Raw genomic sequence first — 18936 nt, 5'->3', positions numbered from 1 at the left:
ATAAAATAGAGATAAGCCTTGCTAAGACAACCTTCTGTAAGAGTAAATGCATCGTTTATTCACATTGAACACCAGAATCACTATAAAATGCATTTTCTCACCGAGCTCTCTATCTGTGGGATGAATGTGACATGGTCTTCCCTCAAAACATGAGGGCACATGAAATATAACTAAACCAGACCTCAATGTCCAAAATAGATACTCTAGAAATCTCACCGTGTCTACTTCCATTCTGGTAGACCACTCTAAAGTACTGAGTCTGGTTCTTGGCATTTTAAGAAATGCATTAAAGAACATCTAGAGAAGGACGACCATGGAGATAAAGAATCTAGAAATTAGGTCTCACAGGCACAGTGGATGAAGAGGTGGATGTCTAAACTGAGTGTGGAGGGTCACTAATGGCACATTTGAAGGGCCATGTTGAACAAAAATGATTGTATTTACTTGCTTCAACTGCAAGATGACAGAATCGTCCTAGTGAGCAGAAATTTTAGAGAAGCAGATTTTTATTCAACATTAAAAATAGAATTTAAAGAATCAGAATTTTCAGAAAATAGAGAGACTTACCTAATGATTTTTTACCTGCCTGTGAAGATTAGAGTTCACAGCTTCATATAATGAATGTCATAGGAATACATTCTTAATGTTGGGAACATAGACATACCAAACTGTAATTTCATATCTACTTATTTATTTTAGTCATTACAGAAGATAATTGAGGAGGATATATCATGAGAATAGGCACTACTTAGTAAAGTATAAATATAAATCATCTGATATACATAAGCATAAAAAATATAGATACAAGGGAAATAACATAATATAAAATAGAATAAACTTTTCATAATTATTACAGTTAGTATAATGAAGATACCATTTAGTACAAACTTTCCAACAACCAAGATGGGAAAAGCAGTTAACATTTAGCCATTAGAAAAAAATATACCAGATTTTTTTAAAGGAAGAAAATTTTTTGTTTCTAAAATTTTAAGACTCTACAAGGAATCATTTAAAAAATGCAGAAAGGCTGGGCACAGTGGCTCACACCTGTAATCCCAGCACTTTGGGAGGCCAAGGTGGGCGGATCACAAGGTCAAGAGATCAAGACCATCCTGGCCAACTTGGTGAAACCCCGTCTCCACTAAAAATAAAAAATTAGCTGGGCATGGTGGCGCGCTCTTGTATTCCAAGCTACTCGGGAGTCCTAGGCAGGAGAATCACTTGAATCCGGGAGGCGGAGGTTGCAGTGAGTTGAGATCGCGCCACTGCACTCCAGCCTGGACGACAGAGTGAGACTTCATCTCAGAAAAAAAAAAAAAAAAAAAAAAAAAATTGATAGATAAAACAGTGCCATGATCAATTTATTGATGTGTCCAACAATATAAGCACAATATGATATAAGTAGTGAGTGTTAAAGACATAAAGTAAAAGGAAAAATTAGGCATCATTATTTATCCAATTACCAGACACAGTTTTGAGAGAATATGCGAGGAAGGAATGTTAGATGATCAGCAGAAGTTTGAAAGGCAAAGAGAAAAGGACTTTCTGTACAAGAAGAAAGCAAAGGCAGAAGAAAATAAGCAGATAAATAAAAATACAAGTTGGCTAGAGTGAAAGAAACAGCTGAAACAATGGAGGAAAAGGATAAACTGGAGGTTGCGACCTTTGGGTCTCTCCGCCGATTAGAAACTTATTCACTAATTCCCTGCCTTCACCTTAAGGTTTCACTGGGAATGAGCTGATGGTGAAACCAGCAAAGTTTGTCAATGACTGTTTAAGCTACTGTTGACATAAGTTTAAAAAGGAGACCATAAAAAATGAATATTACTAAATTTAGATTACTAAAATATTTTTAAAACTTTTATTTGCGTAAGTTTGCCATTTAGCTACTTTTTTAAAGGATGAAACATTCTTACTCTCATCTCAACTTCCTGTACATTTAAGTATAATCTGAATATTTAAAAAAACCCCTTTATATCCTTAAATAAGTGACATCCAGTGTCCGTGACATTCTTATTAAATCTGGCATTTGTAATAATGTGTTCTTTCTTTTCCCAAGTCTCCTTCTGTTTTTAAGCAGCCATCATCTTGACAATCTCTTTCTTTCTACTTCAAAGTATACATCAGATGAATAAAGAGAGTTCATTAGAGCCTTCAACCATTCAGAGGATGTTAAACAGCTATTTTTCTCTTACTCTTTCATTCATGATCCTTTCTGTCCTTGTTATTTTGCAAATAAACATCATAATTTCAGCTAGCAAAGCCACACTTAAGGAAGGAGAGAAATGAAAATTTAGCAAGGATTAAAACAGAAAGAATTTAACAGAATCATGTTCCCTGTATGTGCTTCATTATGAGTGGTACATGTTGCATAAGAGTAATTTTATACCTATATATAGTAGGAAAAGCTACATAATTGTTCTATAAAATGATGGAAAATTAAGTGTGGTAACGCCAACATTTACTATATTTTCTTCGAATTGAAGCTTAATAAGTTGAGTAAGGAACTTTTCTTAATTAAAAATCAACAAAAATTGTCAAAGACTGAGCAAAAGCAAACACTTATTTAGCAGTTACTATATATACTAGGCACTGTTCTTAGTATCTTATATACATTAACTTATTTAATTCTTATAACTATTCTTATGAGGTAGTCACACTTGATATGTCCTTTAAACGGGCACAGAAAGGTTAAGTTACTTGCTCATAGTCACAGGCCAAGTAAGACTCAGAGCTTGAGATTCTAAACTCAGAATTCTGGCTTGAGTATGTGCACTAATAATCGCCTATAAATATAACAGTCACCAAAAAAGGCCTTAGAACAATATTTGGTACAGTGTAATCCCTACATAAATGACTTTGGAGAAAAAAAAATGATATTAAAAGTCAGGTTTTAAAAACATTTAACATAATACAGATTTTTCAGATCATGTTTAATACATTTAATTACATCACACTTTCAAAATTTTCCTCCATGGATAAGAATTGAATATCTCCTTTGCGATTTTCATTAGGCATCCACAATTTTGAATGTCTTGTAATGATATATGTCACCTCACTCCACTCAGCTTGCACTGGCTTTTCCCTGATTTGTGTTTATTAATGTCAACTGTTTTATGACCTTAACTCCCACAGGTTTTTGAACTTTTGGTTATTAATTGCAACGTGTTAGGATTTTGTATCAATCAACCAGTGTATCTTTCAGGATTAGTTAAAAGATTATATTACTTAATAAGAATGTTTAATTCATTGAGTAATGTGGACTATATGAGGATATACATACATTAATTAATCAGCTATTACCTTTAGAAAACATTCTTGCATTTCTGAGACTAAAAATACTCGCTTTCCTGTTACAGGTCCCCTTCTGCCCCTCCACATTCTGATATATGTAAAACATATGCTACAATTGAAAATGTAAATTTCGACCTTAATAAGTTATTTTAAGTTCCTCATAATTAGTTAACAAAGTGGCTTGAATCATAAGTGGTTTTCTTAGACATACAGATAATTGAAAAAGAATAAAATAGTCCAAAAATAGGCCTAACAATTGTTATAAGCATAGTAACAATAAATTAGAGGTAATTTCTTATATAAGGAGAACTCAGAAATAAAAATAAATGATTACCCAAAATATTAACTTATTTGTCATATAAAATCTTTACACATAAAAAAGGCAAAAAAAAAAAAATCAGGAGAAAAATATGTTAAGGCTCTCTGTGTCATATTGACCATATCTTTATTCTCTAAATCAAATATTAAAATATATTAAAATTTAATAAACGAGAAGTATTTCTGATCAAGCAATCTCCTCTCTCCAAAAAATACAATAAATGGTAGGAAAATTAAAAAAATAGCTTAACCTTTTTAAATGACAAGGAAATAGAAAAGCAATGAACTACAGCATGATATTATTTTGGTCATACTCTTAAGAAAGATAATATCAAATATTGCAAGGCTGCAGAAGAAGTTTAGTTCCTTGCATTGCTGATGATAGCATAAATTGGTATCATCCTTTTGTTGCGGAATCCGTGATCACAATCAATGAAGATGGACTTTTAGATTTAAAACCTGACTGCGGGATGGATGTCTGTGGCATTGATTATTTTCAGGTATCTTGGGTCATTTCAATTGTTAGGAGTATTTATTATTTAAAAATTACATACATATATACATGTACATATACATACGTACGTGTCTGTGTGTGTAGGGTACATGTATGTTTATGGACATATTATACATCTTATTACATTTCCCTCCTCTTCATTCCTGATTTTCAGGTCCTGATATTATACTTTTTTTTTTTTTTTTTTTTGAGATAGTCTCTCCCTGTCACCAAGGCTGGAGGGCAGTGGTGCGATCTTGGCTCATTGCAACCTCTGCCTCCCGGGCTCAAGCGATCCTCCTGTCTCAGCCTCCCAAGTAGCTGAGACTACAGGCACACACCACCACGCCCAGCTAATTTTTGTATTTTTGGTACAGATGGGGTTTCGCCATGCTGGCCAGGCTTGTCTCGAACTCCTGGCCTCAAGTGATCCGCCCACCTTGGCCTCCCAAAGTGCTGGGATTACAGGCATGAGCCACCACATCTGGCCTATACACTTCTTAAGTAAAGAACTAATACTTACTTAATTTTTTCTCCGATTTCTTGCAATTTTTTAGATTTCTCTGCTATCCCTAATGAATGGAATGAACAAACATGCACTCATTTTACATGTATGTGGAAGGTTTTGGATCTAAGATGTTTTTCTTCACTATCTACAGGCATTGATTCTTGTCAACAATAAAATTAGCAAAATTAGCCCTGGAGCATTTACACCTTTGGTGAAGTTGGAACGACTTTATCTGTCCAAGAATCAGCTGAAGGAATTGCCAGAAAAAATGCCCAAAACTCTTCAGGAGCTGCGTGCCCATGAGAATGAGATCACCAAAGTGCGAAAAACTACTTTCAATGGACTGAACCAGATGATTGTCATAGGTACAGACATTTTTATAACTTTAAGACCAAAACTCACGTTTTACTTTAAGAGATTTCAACTGGGTTTTAGGTGCAGTAAGGTAAATCAGCTATGACCTACACGCCTGGAGCCTATGTGATTTTTAAGAGCAGGGACAAGAGAAATTGGGATTTTGAATCTGGACCTTACAGTGATGCTTTTATATCTGTCCTTGAGTATCTGAGAATACGGAGAAAACTCTAGGGCTGAAGTTACCCTACCACAAGCACAATATGCAAAAATGAGTTTAAATGCTTAACTAGAGATATTTTTAGATACCTTTTCATTTTGGGGACCTGTTGTATTCTAAACACTCATAAATCTTTTGCTTTAAAAATATGTTATGGCTGGGTGTGGTGGCTCACGCCTGTAGTCCCAGCACTTTGGGAAGCTGGAGCAGGCGGATCACGAGGTCAGGAGATCGAGACCATCCTGGCTAACACGGTGAAAACCCGTCTCTACTACAAATACAAAAAATTAGTGGTTGCTGGGGCCTGTAGTTCCAGCTACTAGGGAGGCAGAGGCAGAATTGCGTGAACCCGGGAGGCGGAGCTTGCAGTGAGCTGAGATCGCGCCACTGTACTCCAGCCTGGGTGACAGAGAAAACTACGTCTCAAAACAAAACGAAACAAAACAAAACAAAAGTTATAATGTTTCACTAAACATATAGTAAAAATTGTAATTTTATTATTGACTTATAAAATGCTAGATTGAAATTCTTTAACAAAATTTTAAAATACCTTGGGAAAGTAATAACATAAGATGGGAATTGTAAACTTGCTTTAGTTGATTTCTGGGCAAACTTGTGTATTCATCTTAAATAATTTTATTGTTATTGCTTTCGCTGATAGTCTTTTTCATAAGCCATTGTTGGTTTGGCTTTTGTTTGTTTTAATAAGGGAAATTTTTATCCCATTTTGCTATTCTCCTGAGGAGCATGCCCTTTAATTTCACTTTTGTTTTTTAGTCAAGTTGATATTAATCCCTATTTCTTTATAGATTGCTTGCTGAAACAGATACTACAGTGACCTACAGTGACTAGTGATATCCTAGAATTTCCTCTAAAAACCTTCCTCTTATTACATTTGTAGAACTGGGCACCAATCCGCTGAAGAGCTCAGGAATTGAAAATGGGGCTTTCCAGGGAATGAAGAAGCTCTCCTACATCCGCATTGCTGATACCAATATCACCAGCATTCCTCAAGGTGATAGAAGATTCTCCAAAACATTTTGAAAAATTTAAATTCAAAGACTTTAATTTAAAAAAAAAAAATCTTGTGGAAACTTGAATTGTCACTTAAGAGACCAACCTTATTTCCAACAAATTCTCTATTACTGTTAGTGTTTCATCCAGTGTTTACATTTCCAGCAAGTTCTCTATTACTGCTAGTGTTACATCCAGTGATTCAGTCTGGGGCTACTGGGCCATCCAGGCTCACTGTAGAGATGGGTAGACTCCTGTTAATGTCTACTCTAAGACACAACTTAATGCACAGTGATTTTACAATATTGTGAAATCACAAAGAAAAAGTATACTTATTTAAAAAATTAACATGCCTTGGTGTTTGTAAAAAAAAAAAAAAAAAGATATATGGGAGTACCTCTGAAATTAATCCAGTTTTCACCTTGGGTCTGCAATACCTTAGGGAATTTTTTTCCAGTTATTAATATCTGAATGATAGTGGTAGTTGTGTGTTGTGAAGAGTGTAGATTTTGGAGTCAGTTTGCTGGAGCCTAAATTATCATCAAATTGTTCAAAGACTTTGAAAAAGTTATTCATTTGTCCTCTATCTCTTTATCTGTCAAGTGGAAATAATACTGCTTTCCACTTCATCAAGTTGTTTTAAAGTTAAATAAATAATTAGAGAAATATTTGGGATATAGATAAGTAGGGAATTAATATAACTCTCTATTATGAATTAAAAATGTTCTGAACAATCAGTATGTGTAGACGATGTACCACACACTTAAGACAGGGCAGGGAATAGGATATGCTACATGCCTTTAGGAGCTTACTATCTAAAACCAAGCCAGACAAATACACAGCAATGACCACATAGCCACAAGGGTAATTTCATTGTTCCAAGGGATTCCCAGGAGAGACACAAAAACCAGTCTTTGTGAATTAGAAAAGGCATCAAACCACCAATAAAAAAATTCCTCTAACTTGCACATCATCCCTACTCTTGGTTTTTCAGTCTCACAAAAGCCCTCTATATTCTCTAGTTTTACCCTCAGTCTGTCCCTTTCTCAACTTAGATGCCTTGTTCTTGAGTGCCTACAAAAATGTAGGCATTTGGCCACAGAAAACATCAGTTGTGCTTTATTGTTCTTTTATAGAAATTTTGACTCCTGAAAGTACATATTCCATAGGATGCTTTCTTACCACCCCTTGCCCTATCCCTAGTCTTTTGAATACAGAGCATGCTTTTGACTTCTTTAGTAGCAACTACTGGGATAGGTAGATACGTAGATGATAAAGACTGATTTATAATTTATAAAGCACTTTCATGTTGAATCTCCAATTTGTTGCATGTAACAAGTGATCTTTTGCTATCCCCAGTGCAGGAATGAAATATTTATATCTCAGATAGATATAAATTGGGGATTTAGAGAGAGAGAGAGAGATTAGATAGATAGATCTTGCTAAAATTCTTGCTGAAATTTATTTCATGCAGCCAGATGACTTACATTTAGCACAGCCTCAGACTTTGCTGTCCCTCTTAATGCATGCTCCAAAATATCCTTCACTCATACCTTTTATCATTTCATGATCTCTTTTCCTTTACTTTGCTGTGTCTTCTATCTATCCCAGGTATTCTTTCCTCATCATTTATAGCTTGCTTTTATTTACCACCACTTAATAGAAAAGTTAAGTAACTACAATTTATTAAGCATGTATTTAGTTCCGTGTATCATGCCAAATGCTTGTCATGGAGTCTTTTATATGATTCTTACAACATCCCTATATAGTAGTGTTATCATTCCTGTTTCATAAAAGTGGAAAATGAAGCTTAAACAGGTAAAGACAATTATAATTAAGTTCTTAGAGTTAGGAAGTGGCAGAGATGGAATTGTGTGGTGCTGATGTCAGAACTCGTGTGTTTAACTATTTCTCTGTGTTAGCATATTAAGTCCTCCATTCTATTCATCGTTAACGCCTATCTAATACATGATTCCACCTTACTTAGGCTGGGATACTTATGCCTGAATATCAGCAACCTCCTGGTGATATTTTCTCCCATCACTCATGGAAATGGAAAGGCAGTAGAAAGTAGTGTAGAGACTATAAAAATCATACTCTTAGACCAACCTGGGTGAGAGACCTAACTCAGTCATTTAGTTGTACTGTGACTTTAGGATAATTCTTCTGCATTTCTATAACCTCAGGTTTGTTATCTGTTACATGGAGCTATTAATAACACCTATCTACTAGGATTATTGTGAGGATTACTATGTAGAAGTAAGGCTTGTAATGTACACGCAAGTACTTGGCCCAATATAAACCTCAATATATTTTATCTTAAAAAAGGAAAAGAAAAAAGAAAATTTAAAATAAATGAATAAATAAATAAAAGAACTAGAGTATGGGTTCTTTAACTCAATGCCACAGTGGCAGAAGCTAATGATGCACTTTATAAATTTGTCTATCTCAAACCTTGGCAAAGTTTTCTCCCATAGTCAAACTTCTTCCTAACTATAACTTTACATTTGAGAAACTGACATCCCAAAAAGGGAGCCACTTTGAAACTAAGTAAGGGTGATGGATGTTATAGCAATTGGTGTCCTAGAGGCAATGCATTAAAAAATACACATATCTTCATGGCGATAGAGAAGAAAGGGTGTGTATTAAACTTGCTCTTTTATATACACACTTGCTCTACTATGGGGGTATTTAAAAGCATATTTGTTTATTCTCAGGAGAATCAAGTGGTTGCAATCCCTCATTCCCAGAGTGATTGTGATTTCCTAATATTTATTTATAAGAAAAATGTACTTGTTATTTCATTTCCTCCAGTTAAGAACATGCTATTTTAACTTCTTTTTTGCCATCTATAAGCATATTACATTCCCTACCTAATAGAAAGATAATCTACAAAATTTGTAACTTTGAGTCTTATTTCTTTATCTGTGAAAGGGGATGAGTGACCAATAGTTTATATTTTGAGAGGCTTAAAGGATTTGAGGTAGGGAAAGTGCCAAGGTCAATGTTCGGTGAGTAACAGACATACAATAAATAGATGTTCCTTTTCCTAGCAGCTACCACACAAAATATGCTACCATAGGAAACTAAGAAACATTTTCAAGTCAAATATGGACTAAACTATTCTATTAAATGGACAATGTTAACAGAATTCAGTGTGATGTGATAAAAATTTTAGAGAAAATGAAACCTACAGTTTTTCAATTCTGCGTCTTTATAGACAAATAGCCAAGACTTTCTGCCAATCAGATGCTCTTTCTACACGTAATCAATTTGCTATTTTCTCTGTATCTATTGCTATTAAGTGGAACAATATGCTATTTTAAAAGCTGTATAAAATATAATATATCCTGAGATGCTAGGAGGAAATGAAAATAAAATATTTAAACTTTTATATTTAAAATACTCAATCTTTGGAAATTACAGCCATGCAAGTACTATCTAGAGGTTTAGTGGGTACTTTGGATCTGAAATTATTCCCCCAAGTGTTCCACATATGGTAGATCACTTGATTATAGACCTCTCCACTCCTCCTGTATAAACATTCTGGATTTAATAGGCATGAGTAAACGTTAGCTGTTTCTACACAGCCATTTTGCAGAGGTAGTTGATGTTTTTATGGAAAAGTCATTTAAGGCTAAGACCAGCACAGCATATCAGTGTTAATTTTTAATGATGCTCATTAATGAAATAGATAATTAAGTTTGTATATGGGTTTGGTTTATACGTAATCTCTTCATTATGGTTCGAATAGTGACCTTCCCACTTTACAGTTACTATCTTTTATCAATGTCAATTTTAGCCCATTAACAAAGGTGGAAGAGAATAATGAGACTCAGCATTGACTTCAGTTCTTCTATTCCAAGAACAAAAATCGACTATGTGATAAAAATAATCCAGGTTTTTGTTAAAGCCAACCTAAGAGAAAAATAGTAAGGGCTTCCACTACTTCCAAAAGCACACATTATTATAAAAGGGATGGAAAAAAAAGATAAGTAAAACTGATTCTTTGAAACCGTGTATCTTTTAGAAAATTGATGGCATATGTCTTCTTTAAGTCTGTCCATATTCCATACTTACAATGTTTATCTGCTAATTTAACATCTTCAACTTCACATTCCAGGTCTTCCTCCTTCCCTTACTGAATTACATCTTGATGGCAACAAAATCAGCAGAGTTGATGCAGCTAGCCTGAAAGGACTGAATAATTTGGCTAAGTAATAATCTTTCATTACATTCTATCAGAACAATGGCTAGGTATATTAGTGCTTATATGATAAGAATTACAAACATGATGACTGATTTTTGACTGTACTATATTTTCGCTGCTGCTGTGGTTTCTAATAATCTCAAATTTCAGCATATCTAATGATTTCTTGAGAAGAAGCCCATGAAATAGTACACTTACTAAAACCACCAAAATCAGCTTCACATTTTATTAATACTACACTGTTTATAGATTAGTTATGTTTTATACACAAAGTGTGTGATTAAATCAGTATGCTGCATTTAATATGTTCTAACTTCGTTGCATCAAACAGAAGGTTAAGTAAATTATAACACAGTTTCCAGAATTTGAAAATACATTAAAATGAAATCTACCAAGACAGAGAAATATTGAGCATCACACAAATTACTATTTTAATAGTTATGAGATTCTCTAACCCTCTCTTCTCTGAAAAGTTTAAAATAAAATATCTCTGGACATTTAATGTAGATCAACAAAAGAAAAGCTTTTGTTGTTGTTGTTTTTGCTGGCCCTTCTTAATGATTTTTTAAAAAAATAAGTGATACTAGTACTTGTCCTGGTTTCAAACATAACTTCAATCTGGAAAACGTTTTCATTTGTCTTCAAGGAACACTATGTTATTTTTTATGTGTATATATTGCTGACTGTCCCTACAGAGGCACAGTATCATGCCAGATTTACTCACTCCTGTTTTTATATATACATTTCATGGTGGATAAATAAATATAAAATATATCTTTGAATATATATATTTATATATATGCGTGTGTGTGTGTGTGTATAATCAACTCCTTTACTAGGTAAAATATTCTTTGATGGGAAAAGTGGTTTTTGGTCCATGAGACCTCTGTCCCTCACAGTGCCTAACATAATATCATGCACATAATAAGTTTTCAAGAACATTTGTTTATTAAATATTTACAAATAAATATTTGAATAAGTGAATGGTTTTTAAAAATAAATTATTAGGAATATTATGTTCTAATAATATTAATAACTTAGGATATTGTAAGGAATAGGAGACTATGTCCAATCACGTTCTGTCAGATGAATCTCAAAGAGAGTGACTTCGAGCCGAGACTTTAACAATACATGGGCTTTGTCCAGGCTCAGAGAGGTTGGAGAAAGCACTCCAAGAACTAGGAACAGTTAAGTACAGAAACAAAAAATGTCCTTTCCTATAGACTTGATTAATTACACAATGCATGTAAGAAAGGCATCCATGTGTGGTGTTTGCTTTCATTTCTGCTTTCTGTTGCAGGTTGGGATTGAGTTTCAACAGCATCTCTGTTGTCGACAATGGCTCTCTGGCCAACACGCCTCATCTGAGGGAGCTTCACTTGGACAACAACAAGCTTACCAGAGTACCTGGTGGGCTGGCAGAGCATAAGTACATCCAGGTAATGCAAAGCCACTGCTTATGTGAGGAATATCCAGAGAGCAAGACTCCTACCCCACTTATAGGATGATAGGAGGCAGGAAGCTCTTCTTAGAATTTCTTTTTCAGAGTGTCTTAGTTAGAATTTCTATGACAAAATACCATAAAAAAATTAAATCAAGAAGCACAACTTACATTAGCTAGATTTCAATAAAGTTTTTGATTTAAAAATATGGACATGAAACTTAGAGTCTTTTGTAATGCTGATTTTTTTCAGTAGGGGTGGTGGTGGTGGTGGTGCCATAGTGAGTAGGGGGAGTTTGAAGCCACAAGTAAAATCAAAATTTTTTTTTTCACCATCATTATTAATTTTAGTTTTCAAATTATTCAAGAATTGACTGAGAAGAGCTTCTATGGTCTAGTTCCTGCCTCTTTTTGGCATGGCCTCATCATTTTTCTTTATTTCCTCTAAAAAAAAGAGATACATTTACAGAATGTGCAAGTTTGTTATACAGGTATATATGTGCCATGGTGGTTTGCTGCCCCTATTGACCTGTCCTCTAAGTTCTCCCCATCACCCCCTACACCCTATTGTGTGTTTTGTTACCCTCTGTGTCCGTGTGTTCTCAATGTTCAACTTCCACTGATGAGTGAGAACATGCAATATTTAGTTTTCTGTTCCTGTGTTAGTTTGCTGAGGATAATGGCTTTTAGTTTCATTCATGTCCCTGCAAAGGACATGATCTCATTCCTTTTTATGACTGCATAGTATTCCATGGTGTATATGTACCACATTTTCTTTATCCAGTCTATCATTGATGGACATTTGCATTGGTTCCATGTTTTTGCTATTGTAAATAGTGCTGCAATAAATATATGTGTGCATATGTCTTTATAGTAGAATGATGTATATTCCTTTGGGTATATACTCAGTAACGGGATTGCTGGGTCAAATGGTATTTCTTGTTCTAGATCCTTGAGGTATTGCTACACTGTCTTTCACAATGGTTGAACTAATTTACACTCTCACTAACAATGTAAAAGCATTCCTATTTCTCCACAGCCTCATCAGCATCTACTGTTTCCTTTTTAATAATCACCATACTGACTAGTGTGAGATAATATGTCATCTCCAGCCACAGGGAATCATTAATCTATTTTATCATTTTTGTTTGTTTCATAGACCACAGTTTTGTGTAGATTCTGAGAATTCTTTAACATCTATAAATTTTATAATTTTATAAAACTTTGGTTTTATAATCTAATTTTGAGATAATCCTAGTATATGATATGAGTCTAATTCATTTTCTGTATGTGGATAGCAATTGTCTCAATGTCATTTGCTGGAAATAATATTCTTTCTCCAATGAATTGTCTTATCTGTTGAAAATCACTTGATCATAAATGTAAGGGTTTATTTCTGGACTTTCAGTTCTATTACATTTATCTATATGTCTAGTCACATGACAGTATTATACCTTTCAATTACTGTAGCTTTTGATTAAGTTTTGAAATTAGAAAATGTAGGTTCTCCAACTTTTTTCTTTTTTTTTCAGTTATTTTGGCTATTTTGGTTCCTTTGCATTCCGTATCAATTTTATGATCAACTTTTTCATTTCTGGAAAAATATTCTTGTAAAGCTTTGAAAGGTATTGTTTTGAATCTACAGATCATTGGAAAGAATTACTATCTTAATAATAATTGAGTCTTCCAAGTCACAAACAAGGGTTGTTTACATCTTCTTTTCTTTTTCTCAACAATTTTTGTCATCTTTAGCATACATGTCTTGCAATTCTTTTACTACATTCATTTTTTTCATTCTTTTTGATGCTGTTTTGAATTGCTTTTTGTTTGTTTGTTTGTTTTTTGTTTTGAGATGGAGTCTCGCTCTGTCGCCCAGGCTGGAGTGCAGTGGCGCGATCTCCGCTCACTGCAAGCTTCGCCTCCCGGGTTCACGCCATTCTCCTGCCTCAGCCTCCCGAGTAGCTGGGACTACAGGCGCCTGCCAACACACCCGGCTAATTTTTTTTTTTTGTATTTTAGTAGAAATGGGGTTTCACCGTGTTAGCCAGGATGGTCTTGATTTCCTGACCTCGTGATCTGCCCGTCTCGGCCTCCCAAAGTGCTGGGATTACAGGCATAAGCCACCACGCCCAGCCTGTTTTGCATTGTTAATGTTTTTATTTGTTTGCTGCTAATGTATAAAAATACAATTGATGTTTATATATTGAGCTATCCTGGTACTATCCCAAATTTGTTTTTAGTTGCAGTAATTTTTGTGAGTTCCTTTGGATATTCTATATTTAGGATATATTATTTGCAAATACACAGCTTTAGTTATTTTATTTGGATTCTTTTAGGTCCCCCCTCCCCTACAACCCACCCATTGCATTGGCTGGAATCTCCAGCGCAATGTTGCATAAAGGTGATGAAATTAAACATCTTTGCCCTATTTGTTAGTTTAGGAGGAGGGGGCATTCGTTTTACCATTAGTTACGATGTTAGCCACAGGTCTTCTGTAGATGCTCTTTATCAAGTTGAGGAAGTTCCCTTCTATTTCTAGTTTACTGAAAACATTTATTATGAATGTTTTTTTTTTTTTTTTCTTACATGTTTTTCCTGCGTCTATTGAGATAATCATGCGAGTTTTGGCCTTTATATTTTTGATATAGTGTATTACATTGATATTACTTTGATTTTCATATGTTAAACCAATTTTACAACCCTGAGATAAATCATTTTTGGTCGCATAGGATAAAATCATTTTATATGTTGTGAAATGTAGCTTCCTAACATTTTGTTAGAGATTTTTTGTCCATATTCATGAGAGATTTGATTACATTTTTTTTCTTATGATGAATTTTGTGTGGCTTTGGTCTTAGAAAATATTGACCCCATAGAATGAGTTTGGAATCTACTTCTATTTTGCCCTACACAGACTAATACTTATGTCTTGATATTTTCTTCTCTCACTTTCAAGATTAACCATAAATGCTCACCAAACACCCCTTCCTTTAGTTGTTAATCACTACTGGAATATAGAGGATGGTAAATGACAACAAGAAACTTCCAAAAGATGAGAATCACAAACCATGCATATAAGTGTTGCTTTCACTTTAATACTCCTTGTTTTCCTGTTTTTATATGACATCTACTTTTAAGCCCTTACAGAAACAAAGCCATTTTCACCAGTACATGAATGTGAATGTCCTAGTGGGTAGAGCAAATATTTCAGATTTTTTTTTTTTTTTTTTGAGACAGAGTCTCGCTCTGTCACCTAGGCTGGACTGCATGCAATGGCACGATCTCAGCTCACTGCAACCTCCGCCTCTCAGGTTCAAGCAATTCTCCTGCATCAGCCTCCCGAGTAGCTGAGATTATAGGCATGCGCCGCCATGCCCGGCTAATTTTTGTATTTTTAGTAGAAACGGGGTTTCACCATGTTGGTCAGGCAGGTCTTGAACTCCTGACCTTGTGATCCACCCGCCTCAACCTCCCAAAGTGCTGAGATTACAGACATAAGCCACCACGCCTAGACTTTCAAGTTATTTTTTTAAGGGAGTACTTCATAGGTTTCATAGCTCAATTAAGACCTTGTTGTCTTAGTGTTATATTTTAACCTCGCTTGTATGATTTCAGAGAAGTTGCTTCTTGACCTACAGAACTTATATCCACAAAGTGAAGTGTAAACTCATTTCTAACATTCTTTGTATATGTCTGGTATTTAGTGACCCTAAGAAAATCTATGGACAAATTACCATTATCTTAAACATGATTGTAAAACATAATTCAGAAAAAAATCTCTGATTGATTTTATTGCACTGTATTCATCAAGTAAAATGTATTATGTAGAATACATGTTTGTTAAAACTTCCTAGGTCTATTTATTCTAAATGCTGTGATATTTAAATATTTCAGAATTTCTTGGAATTCCTGATTCTTTATTTCAATTCCTGTACTTTACGCTCTCTTTTTCTTTTTCACTACACAGCACTTTCTTGTTCTATATAATTTTGTTAAAAGGTTTATATATTTTTTTGCCCTGAAAACATAATATTTCATGTAGACCCAATATAGTCATGTAGACCTGATATATGAAATAATATTTATTCCTTCAACACATATTTATTGAACACCTGCTCTGTTCTAGTACTGGAGATACAGCCATAAATGAGCAGAACCATTCCTGTCTCATGGAGCTTTTACTCTAGAGGAGAGAAACAAACAATAGCAAATCAGCATAATGTGCTATATATTGATAATGCTATGAAGAAAAATGCAGAAATGTAATTCTGCCGCAGAGAATGACAGAATGGGGTGGTCAGGGAAGGTCTGTCTGGTAAGAAAAAGTGAATTACATGAGGCAGGAAGCCTTGCAGACACCTTAGAAATTATGCCAGGTTGAGTTAATGGTGTTGACAACTTAAGAAGAGATCATACTTTGTGCATTAGATTGACTTGTACAGTAAGAGAAGAGGAGGTCAGAGTAGAAGGATGTCAGACCATGTAGGATTTGTAGACCCCTTTGAGAACTTTAGATTTTATTATTCTGCATGAGATGGGAAACCACTGGAGTTCTGAGGCAAAGAACATATAATTTGGTTTACTTTTTAAAGCAATTGCTCTTAGAGCTTAAAAAAAAAGGATAAAATTTCGGAAGGCAAAAGGGGAAGCAGGAAGAATAATCAGGGCAACTTCAATCATTTGGAAAGAAACAATGGTGACTTGGACAAGGCTGTAGGAGTAGACATGGAGAGAAGAACTAGATTAAGTGTACATTTTGAAGGCTGAGCTAGCAAGATTTGTTGTTGATTATGTAGAGAGCATAAGGGAACTGGAGCTCAAGGATAATGACAGTGTATACAGCCTGAGCATCTGAAATGATTGGCATGCAATTTACTAAGATGAGGAAGACAAGACCAAAGAAGGGAAAAACACATTTTCAAAAGGAAGGGAGAAATCAAAAGTTTAATCTGAGAAGTAGTCAGTTATTCAAAGTGGGGCCAGTTGCAGTGGCTCACGCCTGTAATCCAAGCACTTTGGGAGGCTGAGGTGACTGGATCACTTGAAGTCAGAAGTTCGAGACCAGCCTGGCCAACATGGTAAAAACCCATCTCTACTAAAAACAAAAATTAGCCAGTCATGGTGGTGTGTGCCTGTAGTCCCAGCCACTCAGGAGACTGAGGCAGGAGAATAGCTTCAACCTGGGAGGCAGAGGCTGCAAGGCACTGAGGTCACGCCACTACACTCCAGCCTGGGTGACAAAGCAAGACTCCATCTCAAAAAAAAAGTGAAGGATTAAAAAATAATAAAAAGAATAAAATATTTACCTGAAGGGCCTCAACATATTTAGAGAATGATAATTATCTTCTGTCGTTTCATGTTGTAGGTTGTCTACCTTCATAACAACAATATCTCTGTAGTTGGATCAAGTGACTTCTGCCCACCTGGACACAATACCAAAAAGGCTTCTTATTCGGGTGTGAGTCTTTTCAGCAACCCGGTCCAGTACTGGGAGATACAGCCATCCACCTTCAGATGTGTCTACGTGCGCTCTGCCATTCAACTCGGAAACTATAAGTAATTCTCAAGAAAGCCCTCATTTTTATAACCTGGCAAAATCTTGTTAATGTCATTGCTAAAAAATAAATAAAAGCTAGATACTGGAAACCTAACTGCAATGTGGATGTTTTACCCACATGACTTATTATGCATAAAGCCAAATTTCCAGTTTAAGTAATTGCCTACAATAAAAAGAAATTTTGCCTGCCATTTTCAGATCATCTTTTGAAGCTTTCTGTTGATGTTAACTGAGCTATTAGAGATATTCTTATTTCACTAAATGTAAAATTTGGAGTAAATATATATGTCAATATTTAGTAAAGCTTTTCTTTTTGAATTTCCAGAAAAAAATAAAAAGAGTATGAGTCTTCTGTAATTCATTGAGCAGTTAGCTCCTTTGAGATAAAGTCAAATGCCAAACACTAGCTCTGTATTAATCCCCATTATTACTGGTAAGCCTCATTTGAATGTGTGAATTCAATACAGGCTATGTAAAATTTTTGGTAATGTCATTATTTTGAAAAAATAAATTTAAAAATACATTCAAAATTACTATTGTATACAAGCTTAATTGTTAATATTCCCTAAACACAATTTTATGAAGAGAGAAGACATTGCTTTGTTGACAATAACAGTATATCTTTTCAAGTTCTCAGCTATTTTTTCTACCTCTCTCTGTCTTACATTTGAGTATGGTCACTTACGTCATCTATGTTCAATGTAAGCTTATAAAGCACAAAGCATACATTTCCTGATTGGTCTAGAAAACTGATGTTTCAATTTACTCCTCTGCTAAATAGATATTAAAACTATGATGTGACTTCATGTAATCAGACTGAACATTTCTACAATTACTAGATGTATTAGACATAAGTATTTTCTTTAGTTAAACCACCAATGTTAGAAATGTTTTCTGTAGAATTTAGAAACAGCTACCAATGTAGACAATTTAATAAGCCTAGGGATGATTTACTTCGAGTAGACATTTATCAAATTGTACATTTGTGCTATCAACAATTAATAAGCAAATATGTGGAAATAGTTTTTGTCTTCTATGAAGTTGGATATTTGATGGTTAAAGGCCCTATAAATCATAGTTTCATATGGGAAAAATAATTGAAGTACTACAGGATAAATTTAAATAATGTATTAAATGCAGCAAATAATTGATATATGGTGGAATAAATTTTATCACAGAAATATATGCAAGTTACAGTAGAGGTTCACATGAGGGGTAATCAATTCCGCTAATAGCAGAATGAGTGCAGTGGAACACGAACAGCTTGAGGAGATAACAGTTGAGGTGGGTTTCCGTAGATGCATAATAGTCCAAGAGCAAGATTGGATGGGGAGGCACTATTCAAGACAGGGACTAAGTTCCAAATCCAAGAGCTATGCCTGGATACATCTCTGACAGGTTGGCATAAAGGAAGCTTAATCAAACTCTTTTTCTTCTTCTGAAACAGAAGCAATAATTTTCATTTACATTTGATATATCTCGAGCTAATATTAACATTAGGGAAAGTTACTCTTTTCCATCTTTCCA

At 34.6% G+C, this 18936-nt stretch overlaps 1 protein-coding gene across 3 annotated transcripts in view; it reads left to right on the top strand.

The window, feature by feature from the left end:
- DCN (decorin) overlaps positions 1-17942 on the top strand; it is a 37703-nt gene extending 19761 nt beyond the window's left edge. For all 3 annotated transcript variants that reach the window (XM_021922751.1, XM_017946101.2, XM_021922752.1), the window contains 5 exons: positions 4765-4978; positions 6089-6202; positions 10325-10418; positions 11712-11850; positions 17218-17942. In XM_021922751.1, coding sequence (XP_021778443.1) covers positions 4765-4978; positions 6089-6202; positions 10325-10418; positions 11712-11850; positions 17218-17412 — 756 coding nt within the window. In that variant the 3' untranslated portion in view covers positions 17413-17942. The remainder of the gene's footprint in view (positions 1-4764; positions 4979-6088; positions 6203-10324; positions 10419-11711; positions 11851-17217) is intronic.
- The last annotated feature ends 994 nt before the right edge of the window (positions 17943-18936 follow it).

The sequence above is a fragment of the Papio anubis genome, chromosome 9 (genome assembly GCF_008728515.1).
Source record: "Papio anubis isolate 15944 chromosome 9, Panubis1.0, whole genome shotgun sequence".
Classification (NCBI taxonomy): domain Eukaryota; kingdom Metazoa; phylum Chordata; class Mammalia; order Primates; family Cercopithecidae; genus Papio; species Papio anubis.
This window is presented reverse-complemented; position numbering and strand designations above follow the sequence as displayed.